General features: G+C 44.0%; 1 protein-coding gene across 3 annotated transcripts in view; it reads right to left on the reverse strand.

The window, feature by feature from the left end:
• The window catches only part of Stox2 (storkhead box 2), a 132,409-nt gene that overhangs the window by 7,682 nt on the left and 105,764 nt on the right, over window positions 1-18,963 (reverse strand). For 2 of the 3 annotated variants that reach the window (XM_055593534.1, XM_055593533.1), the window contains exons 2-3: window positions 11,521-11,673; window positions 1,319-3,581 (exon numbers count right to left, since the gene is read on the reverse strand). In XM_055593534.1, the coding sequence (XP_055449509.1) occupies window positions 1,319-3,581; window positions 11,521-11,653 (2,396 nt within the window). In that variant the 5' untranslated portion in view covers window positions 11,654-11,673. Of the gene's footprint in view, window positions 1-1,115; window positions 1,169-1,318; window positions 3,582-11,520; window positions 11,674-18,963 lie in introns of all 3 variants that reach the window. The other variant, XM_055593535.1, reaches the window with a different exon arrangement.

Here is an 18,963-nt window from a genome sequence, read left to right on the forward strand (position 1 = left end):
ATATTTACCAAAACAGTTTCTTTAAAACAAACAAACAAACAAACAAACAGACCCCTCCCTGGGGTTTCTCAATGACCCTTAAGGTCCAAGGTCAGACCTGGGCTCCCAGACTCCCATGCAGTTTACCAGACTTCTAACTCTGATAGATGTCTGTTAGACATCAGAACTTCCATTTACATATTAGCTTGAGAAAAAAAGCTAAATGACCGAAATAATAAAGTCAAGAAAAGGCAAATGCCCAGTTATGGAATAAACATTATAATAATCCCCAAGTCTGATTTTGGGATGATGTGCCCCCAAGTTACCCAGAAATGGCATGAAATGATCACAATGGAATTGATTATAATTTTAATAGCATAAACGAACAGATGAGTGCCTATGTGGGTACTTATTGTGATTATAAATATGAGATCTTGGGAACTGGAGATGATGAGGAATGTATACTCTCAGTAGATTTCTGCATCTCAGAGTCACCAATCTGGAGTAGAATTTAGAAGTGAGACTTAGATCCCAAGTTGCTGTTTAATGAGAAGAAAGAGTTATAGAGGCGGGGGGAGGGGGGAAGGAAGTGTGACGTCCCTGGGTTTGTGTTTGTCCCACCTAAACAACCTCACTGCGTTGGAGAGGATGGTCAGGTCTTACAGGCTCTGAACTGTCAGTGCTGTTGAAGACCTACAGGGGGGCAGTGTCCACACAGACAGAATGGGTTCCACAGGTGGGGAAATGAAAGGGCGGGCGACTGTGTTGATCTAACAGAGTACAGGTCCCTAACCTCTGTGAAAGGAGCAAGCTTCACTGTCTCTGGCCACGGTCCACACCCAGGAAGCATCTCAGCAAGTGAACCACACACAGGGTAGGAATTAAAGTGGTAGGAGCCTTTTTCCTGGCACTAAGTTACTCCCCAACCCTTTCTTCTCACTGACTATATTCATTGTGCTCAGAAAGTTACTTTTTTCTTTTCTTTCTTTTTTTTTTTTTTTTTTTTTTACAAACTTAAAAACAAAAACAAAAACAAACAACTCCTTTCTCCTGGTTGGCAATGCAAACAGAAGGAAACCACCGGGAGTGTTGGTCAGATTAGACTGATGCAAGCTTTAGGGAAGGAACCAACCCACCAGTCCAGATTGGTGATCTCTACAGCTGCAGAAACATTTATTTTTTTCAATTCCTGAAAAAGAAGTTAGAAACAGGCGGTTAACAACACGAGCCACGCAACTCCCAGCCCTCATCCACAATCTGAGACTGTGAAGTCAGTTTTCTGCATAAAGCCCCGGGCCCTGGCAGGTATATGCGTATACAGAGGGACAGTTCTCCCTACCGTGGGGAGTTGAATCCACTGTCCACTGTGATGCTGCTGCTGTCCATGCTGTCCAGCCGGGCTGAATGGGTGGCTCTCTGGTTGCTGCTGCTATCAGTTTCTTTTGGGGTGAGGAGGGTGAGGTTCTTCTCAAACTTCCTCTGCAAGTCTCTTTCCTTCTCCCTTTCAAGGAGCCACTGCATGGTACCCACATCGTCTCTGTTTTTCTCCTCCTCTGTGTTTTTGTTGGCCCCTTCTTCAGAGTCATCATCATCAGAGACGTTGTAATAGTCAAAAGAAGCCTCCTGGTTCCCGCCCGATTCCTGCTGACGCTGGGACGCAGGCGTGGCTTGGGCCGAGGATGTCCCAAGGGAAGGTTCCAGTTTTTCACATCTGACTGGTAGTGTGTCAACAGGTGACTTCGGGTGAGATTTGAGGAGGGACAAGCTGGATTTGTGATAGCTGTTTACGGACAAGGTGTTGTGTAGAGGTTTGAACAGTGTGTCTTTGCTGAATATTTCTTTCCTCTTGTCCAGGCCGCTGGGCTCGGCACTATGATGTTGGATAAGGCGGCCATTGGCCATCCCCTCTGCCACACCACCAGAGGCAGCAGGGCCCCCACCTGGCCCTTTCGGTGACTCCTCGTGCCCAACAGGTTCCCTGGAGGAATGGGGGGTCTGCCTCTCAGACGAAGACAGCTTTTTTACCCCCTCTACCAAGGTCAACGTGTCATGGTCCTCCTTATTCTTCCCCAAAGGTGACGGTGCTGTGAGCACGGTCTCGCTAGAGGTGTTGCACTGAAAATAGTCATCCACAGCCGTTTTGGCTGGGCAAGGGCTGAGTTCCCCATAGGATGGCACACTCTCGGGGGTTTTGCCTGGCTCCAAAAGGCTACAAGCGCTAGAAGGTTCCTTACCGCCACCGACGATTTCTGGAATGCACACCTCTTTATAGCTGGCAGAGGAAATATGAGCCCTCTGATGACCAATAGTCTGCGCAGGCCGTAAAGTACTGTCGTCAATGTACGATTGGCTGGGGGTCTGGTCATCTTGGCTGCAGCCTTCAGCCAGGTCTTCCGGAGTCCCGAGAGAAGAAGCGCCCAGGGGGCCTTTGGAGTTATCCATCGACCTGGATCTCTCCTTGGCCTTGTTGGATCTCTCATTCCTGGACCTCCGGTCCTGGGTGTGGCTGTGGCTTCGGTGCACCTTGGAGTGGGAGCTTCCCCTGGAAGGTTCGGGGAAGGGCATCTCCGTTCTCCTTTTGGCCAGTTCGCCAGACACATCCCATTCTGGCGTCATGGGGAAATGGGACTCGATCACGTTAGCGTTGCTGTGCATAATGAAGTTGTCTCCTTTGTGTTCGATGATGAAGCAGCCCTCCCGGGGGGCCCTGGTTAGAGGGTCGCAGAATTCATACTCCCTCTCGCCGGGGATATCCAGATGCGAGCCATCCGAAGGATCTCCTTTCGACACTCGGGTCTTGCTGTGCGACCGAGACTTTCCGTGGGACTTGCGGTGAGTCCGGCTCTTTTTACTCCTTCCGCTGTGGTGGGCAGAGGACCCGGCTTTGCTCCGGTGAGCCTTTTCTTCTTCGAGTTTCTTCATCAGGGCAGTGTGCCTCATGACGTTTTCCACCGTCAGGTCGGGGTTGATGCGCCGGATGATCTCCATCTCCACCTCCCGGGGGATGGTGGTCGGCGTGTCCTCGTCTCGCAGGGGCCACTCCTCGGGAGGGAACTGGGCAGAGAAATTGGCCAGCTGTTTGGTCTTGTCCTTCTTAAAGCTCAGCCTGAATAACTTGAGGCCGAATTTTTTGGACTGCTTTTCGCCATCTTTAGGTTTGGAGAGGGTTTCCGTCTTGTAGGAGAAATTTAGAGTGCTTTTGCTCTTCTCGGTGGGTGGCACCTGGCAGAGCGGAGGAGGGCAGTAAGGGTCTTTGCAGTCCTTGGCGGGTTTTCTCTGCAGAGTGGAGGCGTGCACGCTGTGCACGTCCTCTCGGCAGCAGTGGCAAGAGTCGCAGTGCTTTCTGGGTAATGTCCTTTCCCTGACGCAGCCTGAGGCAGAGGGCGTTATGGTTCCGGGTTGTGGAGAGGTACACTGAGACCTGTCAGGTACCCTCTCATCCAAGTGGTACCACTTACTGTTAGTTCTTATGAGGGAAGGAGTAATGAAATAAGTCTGTGGGGTCACGATGAAATAGCCGTCTGCGGTCGGATAGATTTTCCTCTCCCGTACCAGTGTGTTTAGGGTATGCCGGAGAATTTCTTGGCTTGGGGTTGGAACACCTAAGAGCAAAAAAAAACAGAGATGCATTGTGAGAGGGAGGAAGGCACAGGCTGTAGATCTCCGACTTCCAGAGTCCTAGTAACATTGCCAAATTTGAAGTATCACCTCATGGCATGTAAGCAGGCTTCAAAGGTGTTTATTATGTTTAGTGTGAATCCTAGTTTTTTTTTTTTTCTGACGACTCCTATGAATATTACCACCTTGAGAGTGAAAAGGTGTTATAACAGGAAGAGGACTGGGGATGGAGATGAGGGTAGAACTCTGCCCAGCATGTGTGAGACCTTGTTTGGGTTCCATCTCCAACATCAGGAAAACTGCTGCAAGAGAGAGACGGAAGTTAGATAGAGTTAAGATTGTTACTGCTACAAAGTCTTTCCTGGACTTCATGAAAAAGAGACTATTTTGTGAAGGACAGGAAAATGATGAAAATTTTCCCATAGTGACACAAATTTACAGAAAATGTTTTCCCAAAATGGTCACCAGAGAAATGAGGCTTAACAGCTATCTTGGTATCAGAGAATAATATGTATGTAATTATTTTATTATGCACTCATTTTTAAAATATTAAGCTTGTTTAAAGTTAACTTTTATAAATTTTTATAAAATGGCAACTAGGTTTGACCACCCCTTTTTAAAACTTAAGTTTGAGATTATAATATAATTACAAAATTTCTCCCTTTCCTTTCCTCCCTCCAAGGCCTTCTGTATACCACGCCTTGCTTTTTCAAATTCATGGCTCCTGTTTTCATTTGTTGTTATTATGTGAATGTATTTTTATGCATAGATACACATACACTTACTCTAAGCTTCTCAGTCTGTATAATGTTACTGACATGTATGTTTTAAGGGTTGACATTTGGTATTGGGTAAACAATTGGATGCTCTGCCCTGGGACCCACCATTCTTCCATTCTCAGCATTCCTTAGTTACCTGTAGCTACACCCATAAAGTCTCACCACCATGACTACCTACATATGAGTTGAACAAGGATGACATGCCAAAGTGGATGGGGGGAAACACTAGGAGGTTTCAACCCTACGCAAAGAACTGGACCACTTTTCAACATGCTTTGTAATTTTGAAATCCACCACTTTGCACGTTGAAGCTGTCTCCTGAGGTAATGACGGTCAGATAAGAGCATAGTCCTTCTTGGCAAAAGTCAGGAGACGGAGGTGGCTTTCCTGGTTTCTAAACATTAACTCTAATCAATACACGAATACATGTACACTAAGACACTATCAGTTTGATCACTAAGTCCCAAACATCTGCATTTGCTTGAACAGAAATACAGGGTGGGGCACGTTTCACTGTCCAGTGGTGTACACAGTCTTTCACGGCATTTGTGGGAATGCTTATATATCCCCTACCAGAAGAGAAAGAATCAAGAAGGGAATTCCTTCCGAGAGTATAAATTCTCCAGGCTGCAGGCCACTTACTTTATTCCTTGTGTATTTGGCAGATGTCAGTGTCAGGCACATCAAGGGTGGTGATGTTTACAGAATTGATCTGAATGGTATGACTTAGAAACAGGCCAGATCAAATCAAAGGAATGCTGCCAATAATTGACCTATAAAAATGGCAGTTTCATATGAGTTAACTATCACAGTCAAAGCAGTACAAGGTCAGACTGAAAGCTTGGGTTCAGGGGCCAGGCTGCTGGATCGGAGGCCCAACTTTCTCTTCAACAATGGTGTTATTGGTTGGACTGTTCTTTCTTTCCCCACCTCATTACTGCTATGGTTTAGATCTAGCATGTTCCCTAAGACTCATGTGTTAAAAGCTTGGTCCTGGGCTTGTTGCTCGTGGGAAGTGGTGGTATTTTTAGGTGGTGAAGCTTAACGGGAGGTCTTTAGGTCAATGGGGCCCTTGAAGGGCACTGTATGACCCAGGCCTCTTCTTCTCTCTTTTGCTTCCAGGCTCTGATCTTACCATAGAAAAAGCAGACTTAAAACAGGCCCATCTAAACACAGGCTGAAACCCTTTACAACTATGAACCTAAACAAATCTTTTCTTCTTGCAAGCTTTAATTGCAGTAAGACATTAATGCCTCCTCACCAAATTCACACCTTTAATTTCTCAGTCTCCCAGTAGTCCTTTCCAACTGATCTTTTCGGAGAGAGAGGGTCTTTGCTGGAGTAGTCAAATTAAAATGAGGTCATTAGCATGGGCCATAATCTATTAGAAGTAATGTCCCTCTGAAAAGGGGAAAATGACACACAGAGAGGCACAGACGGAAGATAACGTGAGGAGACATGGGTCAAAGCTGGCCACACACAAGTCAAGGAGACGCTTGGGCCGGTGTCTTCCCTCACCGCCTTCAGAAGGGAACAGACAGCCCTGTCGACATCCTGACTTAGAGTCTCCAGTCTCCCAAACTGTACACTACATTTTTGCTGATTTCCCTGTACCACTGTAACAGCCCTAGCAGGTGGTAGCGTGGAGGCAGCTGGCAACCAAATCTCTGGGGTATCCATTTCCATACAGCTCCTGGGAATTTACTAGAACTTGGTCCTGCACGGCAGTGACACGAAAGAGCAAGTGCCCAGTAAACACTGGCCACTAGTAGTCTCAACTTTGGGTCAGGATACTAGAGTTAGTCTGAGGTTCTCGGTGGCGGGGGGTGGGGGTGGGGGAGGGAAGTCTGTGAGAACAATGGGGCACTACATCTATTTGTGCTCCACCTGTGGAGGGTATCCTAATCAAGGTGGAAGAGATTCACATTCAGCATATTGCTTAAGGTAGTATATTTTTTAGTTGCATCCCTTCCCTTAACCGAATGATCTACTTTTGATAAATGTACATGATTTTCTCTTGTATAAATAATTTGAAGACTGGTATGACAAAATTTGTATTAAGCATAGTAGTTTCTGATCAGCCTGTACTACACAAGGAAACCCTTTCTAAAGTTGTGTGTGTGTGTGTGTGTGTGTGTGTGTGTATGAACTCATGATTAACTAATTTACCTTGTGTTACCAAAGGACGTTGAACTGTACTTCTTTTTTTCATATTAAGCGTGTGTATATGTATGTGTGGTTGTGAGCAGCTCAACATACATGCTGAGGACATAACTTGGGTCTTCTAGAAGAACAATGAACATTCTTAACTGCTAAGCTATCTCTCTAGCCCATGAATCATATTAAGGATAGTCATTATTTCCAGTCTTGGAAAGCTCATACACTCATATAGAATCATGAGCATAACATAATATATGCTACTTACCATTAAGAAAAATTTCTCTAGTTCTTCCCAAATGAATAGACAAGAAATAATCTGCACTTTATACACCTTTAATTTTCAGCTAAGTGGGTCATCCAGTATTTACTTTGAAAAAACAAAACAAAACCTACAAACCTTTTTTCCCCTTGCCATCCAATCTGTTTCTGTCTCTATTTCGACATGTCTGACCCAACTGAAAGTTGGCAATATTTACGCTCACATTGCTATTAAGCCTTAGTACAGTAACTGGTGTTTCTAATCATCAGTCTAACTGTGAGTATGCTAGTTCCACTGGGCACTTGTAGGGTTAACCGGACAAACTGATGGTGTCTGGCATGCTCTCTTATTTCCAGGCGCTACAGCTGTAGTTTATCATGAAGCAGGATTTGAGAGTGCCAAGCTCTGTGTTCTAGTGGAGCTACAGGTGGACCTCTCTCCTTCCCATGCTGTTATGGCTTCCAAAGCAAAGGTAGACGGTTAAAGACACGTCATGACATCTCTGTGGAGCCACACTTTGCTTTAATCCGGAAATCTGATTAATTCTTCAAACAGAAAACACACGTATATGAGCTTCACGTTAAACATGTTAGATTAAAAAGTGCTTTTATTTTGAGATGGGTCCTGTGTATGTTATTCAGACTGGTCTGGAAGCCATGGACTCGAGCAGTCTTCATCAATTATCTTTATGAGTACGTGGGGCTACAGGCACAAGACGTCATGCCTAGCTTCAGACTGCAATGCTTAATGGGCTTTGTGATGCTATTGTTCTTATTTGTGAAGAACAGTGGCTGAGTGAGAGTCCAGATAGAGATGAATCAGATAGAGAACATGAAACAAGCACACTGACATTCTGCAGCTGACGCTAACGCCAGCTTCAACGTCCCATCGCACAGTCCTCTGCTTCCCTGAAGTGTGGCAGCCTTCCCTCCAGAAAGATCCAACTAACAACAAAGATTAGCCCAATGTAATTAAGCACTTATCCTGGGTGAAAGGGTTAACAGTTCTTTAGAAATATGAAAAACAAGTATTCTTTTAAAATAGGTCAAAATATTCTTAGGCTGAGGGTGTAGTTCTGGAGCAGAGGACTTGCTTGGCATGCACAAGGCCCTGCTTTCAGTCCCCAGCATGGTCATGTCTCTCACACCACACACACACACACAAGCACACACACACACACACACACACACACAACACGCATATATGCCACACACACATACCACAAACACACAAGCACATACACACACACACACAATACACATATATGCCACACACACCACCTACCAAACACACCACACACACACATCAAACACAGAAAAGTACAAATGAGCATGCAATTCTAAATAGAAACTGGTATATAGAATTTGTTGAGCCTGATTTTCAAAGTTCAACTTATGTTTAAAAAACAAAACAAACAACAACAACAAAAAAAACCTCATACTATCACCTGTTTCCATGTATAGTTTTACTATAAGACTCTACTCTTTGGAATATAGATGTCTAAAATAGTGAGAGGTCACATTCTAAAATATCCTTTTTATTCGTAAAACATGCATCAAATATGAGAATTCAAGTATTTTAGTAATACTTTGTTAGACTTCAACTCCCCTTTGCAAATAGTAAACTACAAAAGAAGTAAAGTCTTAACTTTAAAACAAAGAAGGTATTAAAAATCCTCTAGACTTTTAGTATTATCATTGAAAATAGATTTTTCAAGGAGAATTTAAGCAATTTAAATCTTCAATGATGTTTTGTCCTGACATAGCTAACGAAAAGCAACAAATAAAAGAAGGAGAAAAAAGGAAAGGAAGGAAAAGAATAGAAGAAAGGAGAGAAAGCAGGCAAGGCAAGAAAATATCACGTTTAATGAAATACTAGTTAAATATTTGGAGCTATTAAGGCAGGCCTAATGGTGTACATCTGTTGAGGCAGGATGATCAAAGAAAGTTCAAGTCCAGTGTGGTCTATGTCTCAAAATAGACAATAATAATAATAATAATAATAATAATAATAATAATAATAATAATAAAATTATTATACTATAAATATAATAATAAATAATTAATAAAAATAATTAATAAAGAAAACAAAGGTGCTGTTACTAAAGAAGAATTTAAATAATTATTAGTGTGTCCTGGACCTGGGTTGTAAGTATTTTACTGTGAAGAGCCAGTTAGTAAATATTGTAGGCTTTGTGAGCCATGTGACCTCTGTGACAACTCCTCTACCACTATGTCCAAGGAGCCGAGGATAACACAGAGACCTCAAGATGGCTGTGTTCCAAGAAAACTTTATTCACAAAGACAGGTGGTCCGTTCCTTCTAGGCCCCCAAGCCATGCTTTGTAAAGCCCTGCCCTTGGTAAAATCCATACAGTGTCCTTGCAAATTTCTGGATCTGACCAATAGTCATCAGTGTTACACAGATGGAAAAGTCTAGTTAGTGCATCTTTGCCATAAAAACTGGAGAAGCAGTTACTACTTTAATCATCAATGATCCTTTTTCTACAATGTATGGTAACTTAGCTGTTGGAAGGTCCTGCCGCTGAAGATTGCAGTCTCCATGACCGGAAAGCTCTCTTTTTCTCAGTGCAGGATGTAGGACTCCCTTCCCCCAGAGGGGCTTCCTACTCCCTGCCTGAGCTTATTTAGAAGATGTCTCTCATATGATAAATAGGCAGTGTGCCCCTGCATGGGTGACAGGACCCTGCTGTTTAATTCATGTAAAGTACAGTGCGAGCACCTATCAGAGTACCTCCTGGCTGCTTCCCTTTTCCTATATATACCCCTCACCCCAGGAATAAAGTTGATCCGCCTCCCTGCAGCTGGTCCCCGATGTCATTCAGTCCTGCATTCTGTCCTTCTGAGCCCTGTACCCCTCCTCTACTCCTCCTGCCTTCATAGGCTGATGGCCAACAGCCCCCAAAAGAAGAGGAGACCCGCACTTAGTGATACTGTTTGTTGCGCAGCCACGATGGGCATTTCACTAGTGTATACTGGCTCTACATTCTTTCCTATTTTACAGTAACGGGAGACATCGGGCCACTTCTGAGAAAACCACGTGTATTCTCATGAAGCTTCACAACAACATGAAGACTTTAAAAGCAGCTGTATTATTTGATGTCTGAAGCACTGGCCTAGGTATACTGGAGGAAGAGGGCTGTCTTGCTCCGGAGGGGAGCGTTTGTCAAGAGCATCACCCCCTCTTACTACCTGGGGGGAAAGGTGTGTCTGGCAGTGGAAAAAGGAAACAGATAATGAAATGCTGTAACATTTAAGATAATTTATAGTTTGCAAGGGTAGGTTGACATTAGTGTCTTAATAGATAAGTAATATAAAAACACTGAAATTGAAAGCCTGTCTCGAAAAACAAAACACAAAACAAAACCAAAAAGATGCACAACAAAACAGGTAATGTAAGAAGAAAAACAAAAAGGAAAAAGAAAAGAAGAGGGGACATTAATGAGAAGGCAATGCAAAGTTTCTCTGAGGCAAAGCAACAAGTATTATGGTGAGACCACAGATGGTAGGTTATAGTACTAAATCTTCATAGAGTTGGTTCTTCCAGCCTTTCTGTGCGTGTGAGTGTGTGAGGCCAAGTCACGATTGCTTTATCAATGCGATATTAGGGGATAAGCTATGACCAAAACCGTCAAGGGTCTTTTTTCCAAAGACACGCAGCTCAGGCAGAACAGGGCCAGCTTCTCTCCCCAGCTGACCTCTGGGGCACCCTCAGACACAGGACCTAAGTACACGCCTGTTGTTGCGTGTCTCTGGTTATCTGTGGTTGTTTTATCGTCAAGCATCACTGTAGCAAAAGCCGATTCAGCCAACAGCTTACAGGTACTAAAGTCTTCTTGAAAAACTGAATGAACGTCAACTATACCGTGCAGTCACTTTTAACGTGATTTCTATTTCAGTCTGGAAATAGAATAGGCTCAGTAGTCACCAAGCTGGCAAACTGGCAGCCCCTCTTCCGGTGCACACTGGCCATCGACTTACACAGGTTAAAATGTGCACACGCAAAGCCAGCTGTACTTAGGGAAATTTAGGGAGTTCACAAACAGGATTTTTGAGATTCTCTTTGTAACATCAGACTTGGCAACCCCGGCCGGGGCCACTAAACTGAAGTGGAGTAATGCTTCACTGCTGTATATTTAGTCTATCCAAACAACCTTTTCCACTGTAATCAATGGCGACTCACACGGCAGCTCCACTCCTGTCCTCATTTTTTTTTTTAATATTTCCGAAATAAAAGCAGTTTTCTCCTCTTAAAATGAAGTCTCAATTCATGAGGTAACATTTTTTTAAGGCTCATCAGTTCATAACACAGACATGCAGGACACATTTATTTTTGATAGCATTTCTGTAGTTCTCTTAGGACTAAATGTTCCAGGTGTTTCTGAGGAATCCTGGGTCTGTACTTTTATGGAAGGCTGAACTGCAAAAGATGAGTAGAATCTTGGTCATTTTCACCAATCTCTTATGATGTTGACTTAATTCTCCTGTAAGTAGCCAGTTAAAAAGTGTCGCATCAAATTATAAAAAGGAAATAAAAGGTACACTATCTAAAGGATTGACGCTGTTGCTCTGTTATCATTATGATTATTGTTTTAAGTCATGGAGGAGCAGTGTCTAGTCGGTCTGGGTGAAGACAGTGTCCCTTTAAGGGCCTGGAGCCCCCAGCCCACATCTATTTGGAAAGAGCTTCCTTTGGTTCTGGTTACCTGGGAAGCACGTCGTCAGGTGTTCCATCAGGGCTTCTTGGGTGACAGGCTTTCTTGCAGAGTTCATTGCAGAGATGGCCAAGCAAAGGATTTCCCCGAGTGGAATAAACTGAGACTGACTGATGGGGGACATACTGATTGGTGACACATCACCTGCGGAGAGACAGTTTTCAGGTGAGCGGGTTCACTAGCACGCCCCAGCGTTTGTCACACACAGTCCCTCACACACCCACGCCCCGCCCTCCCCCCGCCCCCCCCCCTCCCCGGCTCTACTCCTCGCATTCCCAAGTCAATCAGCTTTGAACACTGAAACTTGGTGGGATCGCAGCGGACTCCGCTCGCTCGGGTGGAAAGACATCCACGCGCGGAGGAGGCGCCGGTGATCCCAGCAAGCAAAACGCCCCTGAAGAAACGCGAGATCTCATTTGCACAGCGAGAGTATTAACGTCTCGTTAAATGAGGCTTTGAAAAATAATTTCTGTTCTTATCAGCATGGAGATGATTTATGAAACAGCGACTGTTCACGTTTCCAAAAAAAAAAAAAAAAAAAAATGCATTTGTGGTGAGTAGCGGTGACTCGTTCGTTCAGATGTTGAGGTTCTTTATGGGTCCGGGCATCTATCTGCCAGAGCAATTGGGAGCTCATGTAGAAAGAGAAGCACCCCTTCCGCAACCGTCTCTGCCTTGGTTTACTGAAGTTGAGGAGACAACCACAGAGATCAAGGTCACAGTGCTGTGTGACAGACACACAGCAGGGGTCTGAACAGTCATCGGGGAGATGACAGGTCAGCGGTCTAAAGCACCTGAGGGTGACAGTGGGCTTCTTCGCAGGCTTTGAGACCTTGTTATCTGGTGTCAAGGGGCAGGAAGGTGGTTGGTGGCTGGGAGGCGGGAGGCATTAGGGGGTGATAGGAGCTACCAGCGAGTGTTTTTCTGGGGAGTCGTGGAGAAGGGGCACGCAGCTCTGTCGGGACAACCGCGGGACGGCTGAGTGCTCGAGGCTCTCATCCTACGAGGAGCCGTAAAAAAGAAAAGATTTAAGGGCTCACTGAAGCGTATGTGAGGGTCATGAAGAAGGCTGTGGTGTCCTGCAGATGATCACCTGGGAGAAGCCGGGGCAGCTTGGAGTGGAATAGAGACCATGATCTCTCGTGTGTATTTTGCCTGCTAGAAGGGTTGGTGGGAGACAGGGGAGGCTCAAGACCTGGCATTGAAGGGTGAGAGATGCTGATTCCTTAAGTATCAGCCAGGAACTCGAACACCTCTCCCAGTCTCTGAAATCTTTACAACTGGGTCCCAAGGATTTCCAGAATTTCCTAGACATTTCTGGGGTACGAAGTAGCCTCAGAAGAGGAAGAGAGTAGGAGAGCAGAGGAATCAGGTGTTTGCGCCTGATACCCAAGTGCCACCTGAATTATATTTATGGGTTCTATAAAATTTTACTACCAAAAAAAAAAAAAGTTGTGCAAAAAGGATGAAAACAATCAGTAGAGTAGGTTTTTATGGCCTCCGAATTTTAATTACTGATTATATTTACACAAGGCAGCCTTTTCTTTAAAACAAAAGATTTATTTTAGTTTATATATATGTACATATGCATGTGAGTGCAGTGCCCATGGAGGCCAGAAGGGGGCACCAGATCCCCTGGAGTGGAGTTACAGGCCATTATAAGCCACCAAATGTCGGTGCTGGAAACTGAACTCAGAACCTCTGGAAGACCAGTAAGAGGGCAACCCCTCCCTTTTTTTTTTTTGTTACTGTTGTTTCTTAAGCATGCTCTTTAAAGTAATAAGCTAACACAGCTGGCCAAAGCCAAAGCTTAGATCAGCCTGTAACAAACAATATGCTCTGCAGAAGATTTCTGGGTGCTCTAAGGTAAACCAACTTCCCTGCTGTCAGTCAGGGTACTTAAAGCTGAGCTGAGCTACATCTCCCAGGTTGTAGAAGAGTACAGAGGACCCTCAGGAAATAACTTGAAACCAACTTTGCCATGATGTAATGAATGAAATTAGGCACTGGAGCTGGAGATCCCTGAGTTTTGGGCTAAGCCCAGCAAGTTCATGAGAGAGGGCATCAGAAATCCAGTCTCCAACACTTGAGGCTTATAAATGCCCCAAAGCCCAGTTCAGTTTGTTGCTTCTCTCCCCACTGCAACACTCTAGGGCCCCATCAGCTCCCTTGTAGCTTCAGGTGGATATGAGGGGTAGGTGATATTACTAATGGATCAAATTCAATTCAGAAAATGTCCAAGTAGATTTTATTTTAAATCAGCAGCAAGCAGGAACAGATAGCTCATAGAACATAGAACCCACAGAGTCTAGAACCCTCCAAGCCCTCTAAAAAGCTGTCCTAAGATCTGGTGGAGGAGCAGCAGATAGAAACAAATACATGGGATTCACAGTTGCTGCTAGGAAAAGTCTTGGCTTTGTGCATTGGGTGGGGGCACTCAGATCACACTCAAGACTCAAAAAAACAAAAAAGGCTGAATTGTGTGTTGGGACTATCTGTGTGGACAAGTTTACTGCAGTGTATTTAAGCTTTTTTTTTTTTAAAGGATATAAACATTTTTAAAACGAAACTTTATTCAAAAATTCTGATGCAAACAAATGAACTTGGGCTGATAGGGTGGGGGATGGGTGCGCTCCAGCATTAACCCTTCCCCTTCCCTCCCACGTGAACACTGGAGTGCAGCCAGAGGCCTTCAGACTCTCTTTATTCTGGCTCTGACTTGAGAGGTGCTGATGCTGGCGTTGTGGCAGCGTTGCTGCTCTAGCCACAGTGACCTCAACGTCTCCCAGAGTGATCTTAACATCAGTGCAAAAGAGTGTGGGGTCTACCACCAAGGAGCAAAACCAAAGTGGACTGGGGTACTGGGGGACCCTTCAAAAAGGAGGAACTTCTCGGAGGACCAAGAGGCAGGAGTCGGTCCACTAAATATGACTGCTCTAAGTGCAGGTGGGAATTCTCGGTGATTCCGCAGAGATTACAGAAGGCTTCTCTACACAGATGCCAATTAGCAGAACCAACTAGTTCGTGCATGTCCTTCTGCTCTACAGTTTGTTCCTCTGTCATATTCTTAGTAGATGTTTTTCCTTCCGGTGCACCCACAGGGAGAGGCATAAACTGTGAGCATACCCGAGGAGGTTAGTAAAAAAAAAAAAAAAAAAGGCTCATTTCACTGTAACAATGAATATTATGACCATGTACAGTAACTTTTAATGTGGGATGCAGAAGAAGATGGAAACGGGATGTTCCAAGTATTCGTCTCCGTGCCGTCTCATTTTCATACCGTATTAAGAGCAAATACTCCTTATCCATTCCCAAGTCGATCCACACTGTTTATACCAGCGCTTCCTGGCATTGGGCCCCGAACTCCACGCATCTCTCATCCCCATTCCTACTGTAAACCGCATCCTCTCACCTGGCCTGTTCTAACAGCTTCATGGGGCTCAGCCTTTCTTCCTTGGCTTTTACTAGCTCCTTTCCACAGAGCAACCGAAGCCCTCGCAAGAAATCGTAAATCATGCTACTTCCCTGCATGAACCCCTCAGCGTTGCCTTTCGCACTTACAGAGAAATTTGATTCCTCATGAGTTCTACAAGGGTCTGCAGAGTTCGGACCCCTGTGCCCGCCTCTGTGGGATCAACCCTCTTCTTATAAGCTCACCACCTCCTTTCATTACAGGCTCTCAACCTCCCGTGCTTGGATCCTGCCAGGATTTTTCTGAACTCATGAAAGACCTTTGTATTTATTCTGTGCTCTTGGCCAAGGCTGTTTCTGGGGTGGACTCTTCCGGGACCAGTCCCTTGTCATTATATAGATCCCAAGTGAAAAGCCATACCCCAGGGGAGTACCGCTCAGACCACCCAAGGCAGGGCTGTCTTCACTCTGGGTGTGCACGCTCATGTTTACGGCTCCCTAGCTGTCTCATCCACTAAATATAAGCTCCAAGAGGAAGGAAACCTGAACACTCTCTTTCCAGTACCTACAGCGACGCAGTGCCGACACTAGATAACCGGTACATGTTTAGTAAACAAACAGTCTTTTTAAATACTGTAATAATGGAAGGAATTTCTAAGGGTACTTTGAAAAAATTCTGTTTAATTCAGATTTTATGAGCAATTACAGAACCAAATATACTAAACCATTAATTTTTTTTAAGACTCTCCCTAATTAATTTCATAAAGGATGGCCCCCAAACACAGTATTTATCTCAGGAAAAATATAATACATTAGGTGAGGTTTACACTATGCACTTAAGATCTGTTAAAGAAATCATAGGCTCTCTCCACACAACATAACACATTTAACGTTATCAAGAGTTTCTGGGGAACTTAAAACCACATGATGAATGAGCCAACTCGTCTTTTGTAAAATATGCCCCTAGGAAATTCTTCCAAGCGTTGGAGAGACAGCTTAGCAGTTAGGAGTGCTTTCTACTCTTGCAGCTGACCCGGCACCCATACAGTGGATCCTAACCAACTTTGACTCCTGTTCTAAGGGATATGACAGCCTCTTCTGGTCTGTGTCAGCATCAGGCACATGCATGGTGTACACTGACACATGCAGGCAAAACCCTCATACACATAAAATAAAATTTAAAAATAAATTTTTAAAGAAAGAAATCATTTTCAACAACTACTCCATATTGCTTTTTTTCAAATACAAAACCATAAATACTGTTAAAAATCTATGACTCAAAGATACCAGCTTTCTGTGTAAGCTCTGACTTATAACTCACTTGTCTAAATTTTCATTTTTACTTTATTTATGGGCACGTATGTATGCATGTATGCCACATGTGTGGCTACCCTCAGAGGCCAGGAGAAAGTGTTAGCTTCCTGGACTGAAGTTAAAGGTAGTTGTGAGCCACCGGACTTGTGCGCTAAAACTAGAACTTGGGTCCACTGGAAGAGCAGTAAGTTCTCCTAACCACTGGAATGCATCTCCAGTGCCACTGGCCTATACTTCATCCTGTTGTCAGGATGTGTTTGAATATAGTTAGGGAAAGTCAACCATGAGCTCACAGGTACTTTTTGGGTTAAGGAATTCTTTCTGAACAGCTACCCTTCCACCATATCATACTTACAAAACAAAACAAAACAAAACAAAACAAAAAAAAAACAACAAAAAAACATCAACAACAACAAAAACATGAGTAACTAGGCTTTATTTTAGCTTTACTTTTCTTCCAAAAAATCTACTTAAATACAGTCATTGGTATATAAATGACCAAACTAGGATAATTCAGATACTATCAAGCTCAGAGTAAGCATTTGATGTGTTTCCGCTAAGGGAAGCTAAAATGTGTGAGGATCTGAAAATATTCCAGTTGTAAGCGAAGAGCATTTAGTGTTTAAAGCAGGTCAGTAAAATTGTGGACACTGTTTTCAAGCGAATGTCTGTGAGTTGGTAAGTGTGCGAAAAATAAGTTAGTGGGATGAATGATGAAGAGAGCCAAAGATGGTCCCCCTACCACCAGAGGCAAGAGCAAGCCTGTAGAGCATGAAAGGGCATGCTGACTGAGCATGGGGAGCTGGTAGTTGTAGGCCTCAGCTGGAGCTGGCTGGGGTGAGAGGAAGAGAAAAACTGAAACCTGATCCTGGTAGACCAGAAGGCTTAAAACTTCTCACCAATCAAGGGACTTCTCGTGTTACGTGGCGTCCTATTGTGACGTGCATGTGCTAGAAAATCACTTGTGGGTCACTGCAGAGTAGAGTGGTGCTCACTACTGTCATCCCCACACCGGTAAGAAAGGCCTGACACCACAGGAGGACACTCTGAATGCCAGCTGGCTGCATCTTCCGGCCTACCTCTCTACATTCCTCACTCCCCCCTCAGGGAATGTCACTAACTAGCACATACACTGTTAATCTCTATTTTCTCTTCAAACTTCTGGCCAGTTACTTTATATTTAGTTAGATATAGTCTCTTTCTCTCCCCCAACTAACCATTTATTCAAGAAATGTGCAGTGTCTATCAAATACCTTCAGACACTCAAGCTCCCGAAGTGTTTCTATCTGGATTCTGTTTCGGGGGGGAGGGGGCCTTAAAAATACTATATAACACACTACAATAAAAACCTATCTTTTATGAATGTCACTTTCTTCTTTTCAAGCTAGTCAGTTCGGGCTTGTCCCGCTCATGATCTATGTGTATGAGGAAGACTACACAACTCTTGTGCTAGTTCTGACAATTTACATTCGTCCACACTGGGACAATAGAAGGAGATTTCTAAAGAATACCAATGATAAAAGCATATACTGAGCATATCTGTCTCAGGACACCTTTAAAAAACCCTTCTCCATACAACTGTGTAAGACAAGGAAAGCTGTAAATCTTCAAAGATCATTGTATCATAATCAACGGCAATCTTTACAAAAAACTAGCAACATCCATGTTTGTGTATAATCTGTTTCACACACACACACACATACACAGAGAGAGAGAGAGAGAGCCTGCATTCAGTATCTATTATTCCATGTCTTGTTTTTCACTATAAATGTTCACTTAATCTCTACTGTGGGTTGAAAGGCTTCTCTATCCTTCATGAAATTCATATCCCAGATTCTGAATACCATATTACAATTCTAAATAATTAGTTGGAACACTGAGTTGTTTAGAATTGGGAAACCCCTATTCTCTGAAGACATCAGGAGATACATGCTAAAAACTCACTTTCTTTTTACTTTTAAAATATCATGCAATGTCTTCATATTTACCTGTTCTGTGTTGGGAGGGAATGTATGCCACGGTGCACACATATATGGAGGTCACAGGACGGGCTCCAGGGGCCAGTTTTCCCCTTCCACCCGGCTCCTGGGACTGAACTCAGGTCATCAGGGTTGGTGGCAAGTGCTTTTTACCAACCGAGTCTTTTTACTGGCCCAGAATCCAGTCTCTTAAAGACAGATACAAATTAATTACCTGGGACCCTGTTTCCTTCTCTGTAAAATAAGGGTTTGGATCGGATTGTAGCAATGATTTCTTCAGGCTCCAAAGGTCTATGATTTTCTATTAATTTGTCAGGATTTTGGCAGAAAATCAAATCATAATATAATTCTCATGCTCAGCTTTACTTCCAGGTGTTGTAGAAATGACTTCCATGATTATCTGATCTGGAAGAGGCGTTAGTTTTTGAAAAAGTGGATGAATGTGTCGGCTATCATATTTTCCCCCTGAATAGTAGAGCCTTCAAAAGTTCATTCTGACCCAAGTCTGACTGAGCTTTGCCCCTCAAGACTAACATGCTATCCCCCTCCTCTCTTCTGCCAAAATTAAAATTACCGCATGCAGCCGATACAGTGATTCTTCATAAAATGCCTGAACTGTGCTTCTGAGATGCTCAGAGCCCACAGGGATGAGGCAGCGCTACCCAATTCGGCAAAATGTGCTACCTTTGCCAAGTTTTATCTCAGATGCCCCTGGGCATGGGGAAGTTAT

The sequence above is a fragment of the Psammomys obesus genome, unplaced genomic scaffold (assembly GCF_907164565.1).
Source record: "Psammomys obesus unplaced genomic scaffold, mPsaObe1.curated_primary_1811, whole genome shotgun sequence".
NCBI lineage: Eukaryota > Metazoa > Chordata > Mammalia > Rodentia > Muridae > Psammomys > Psammomys obesus.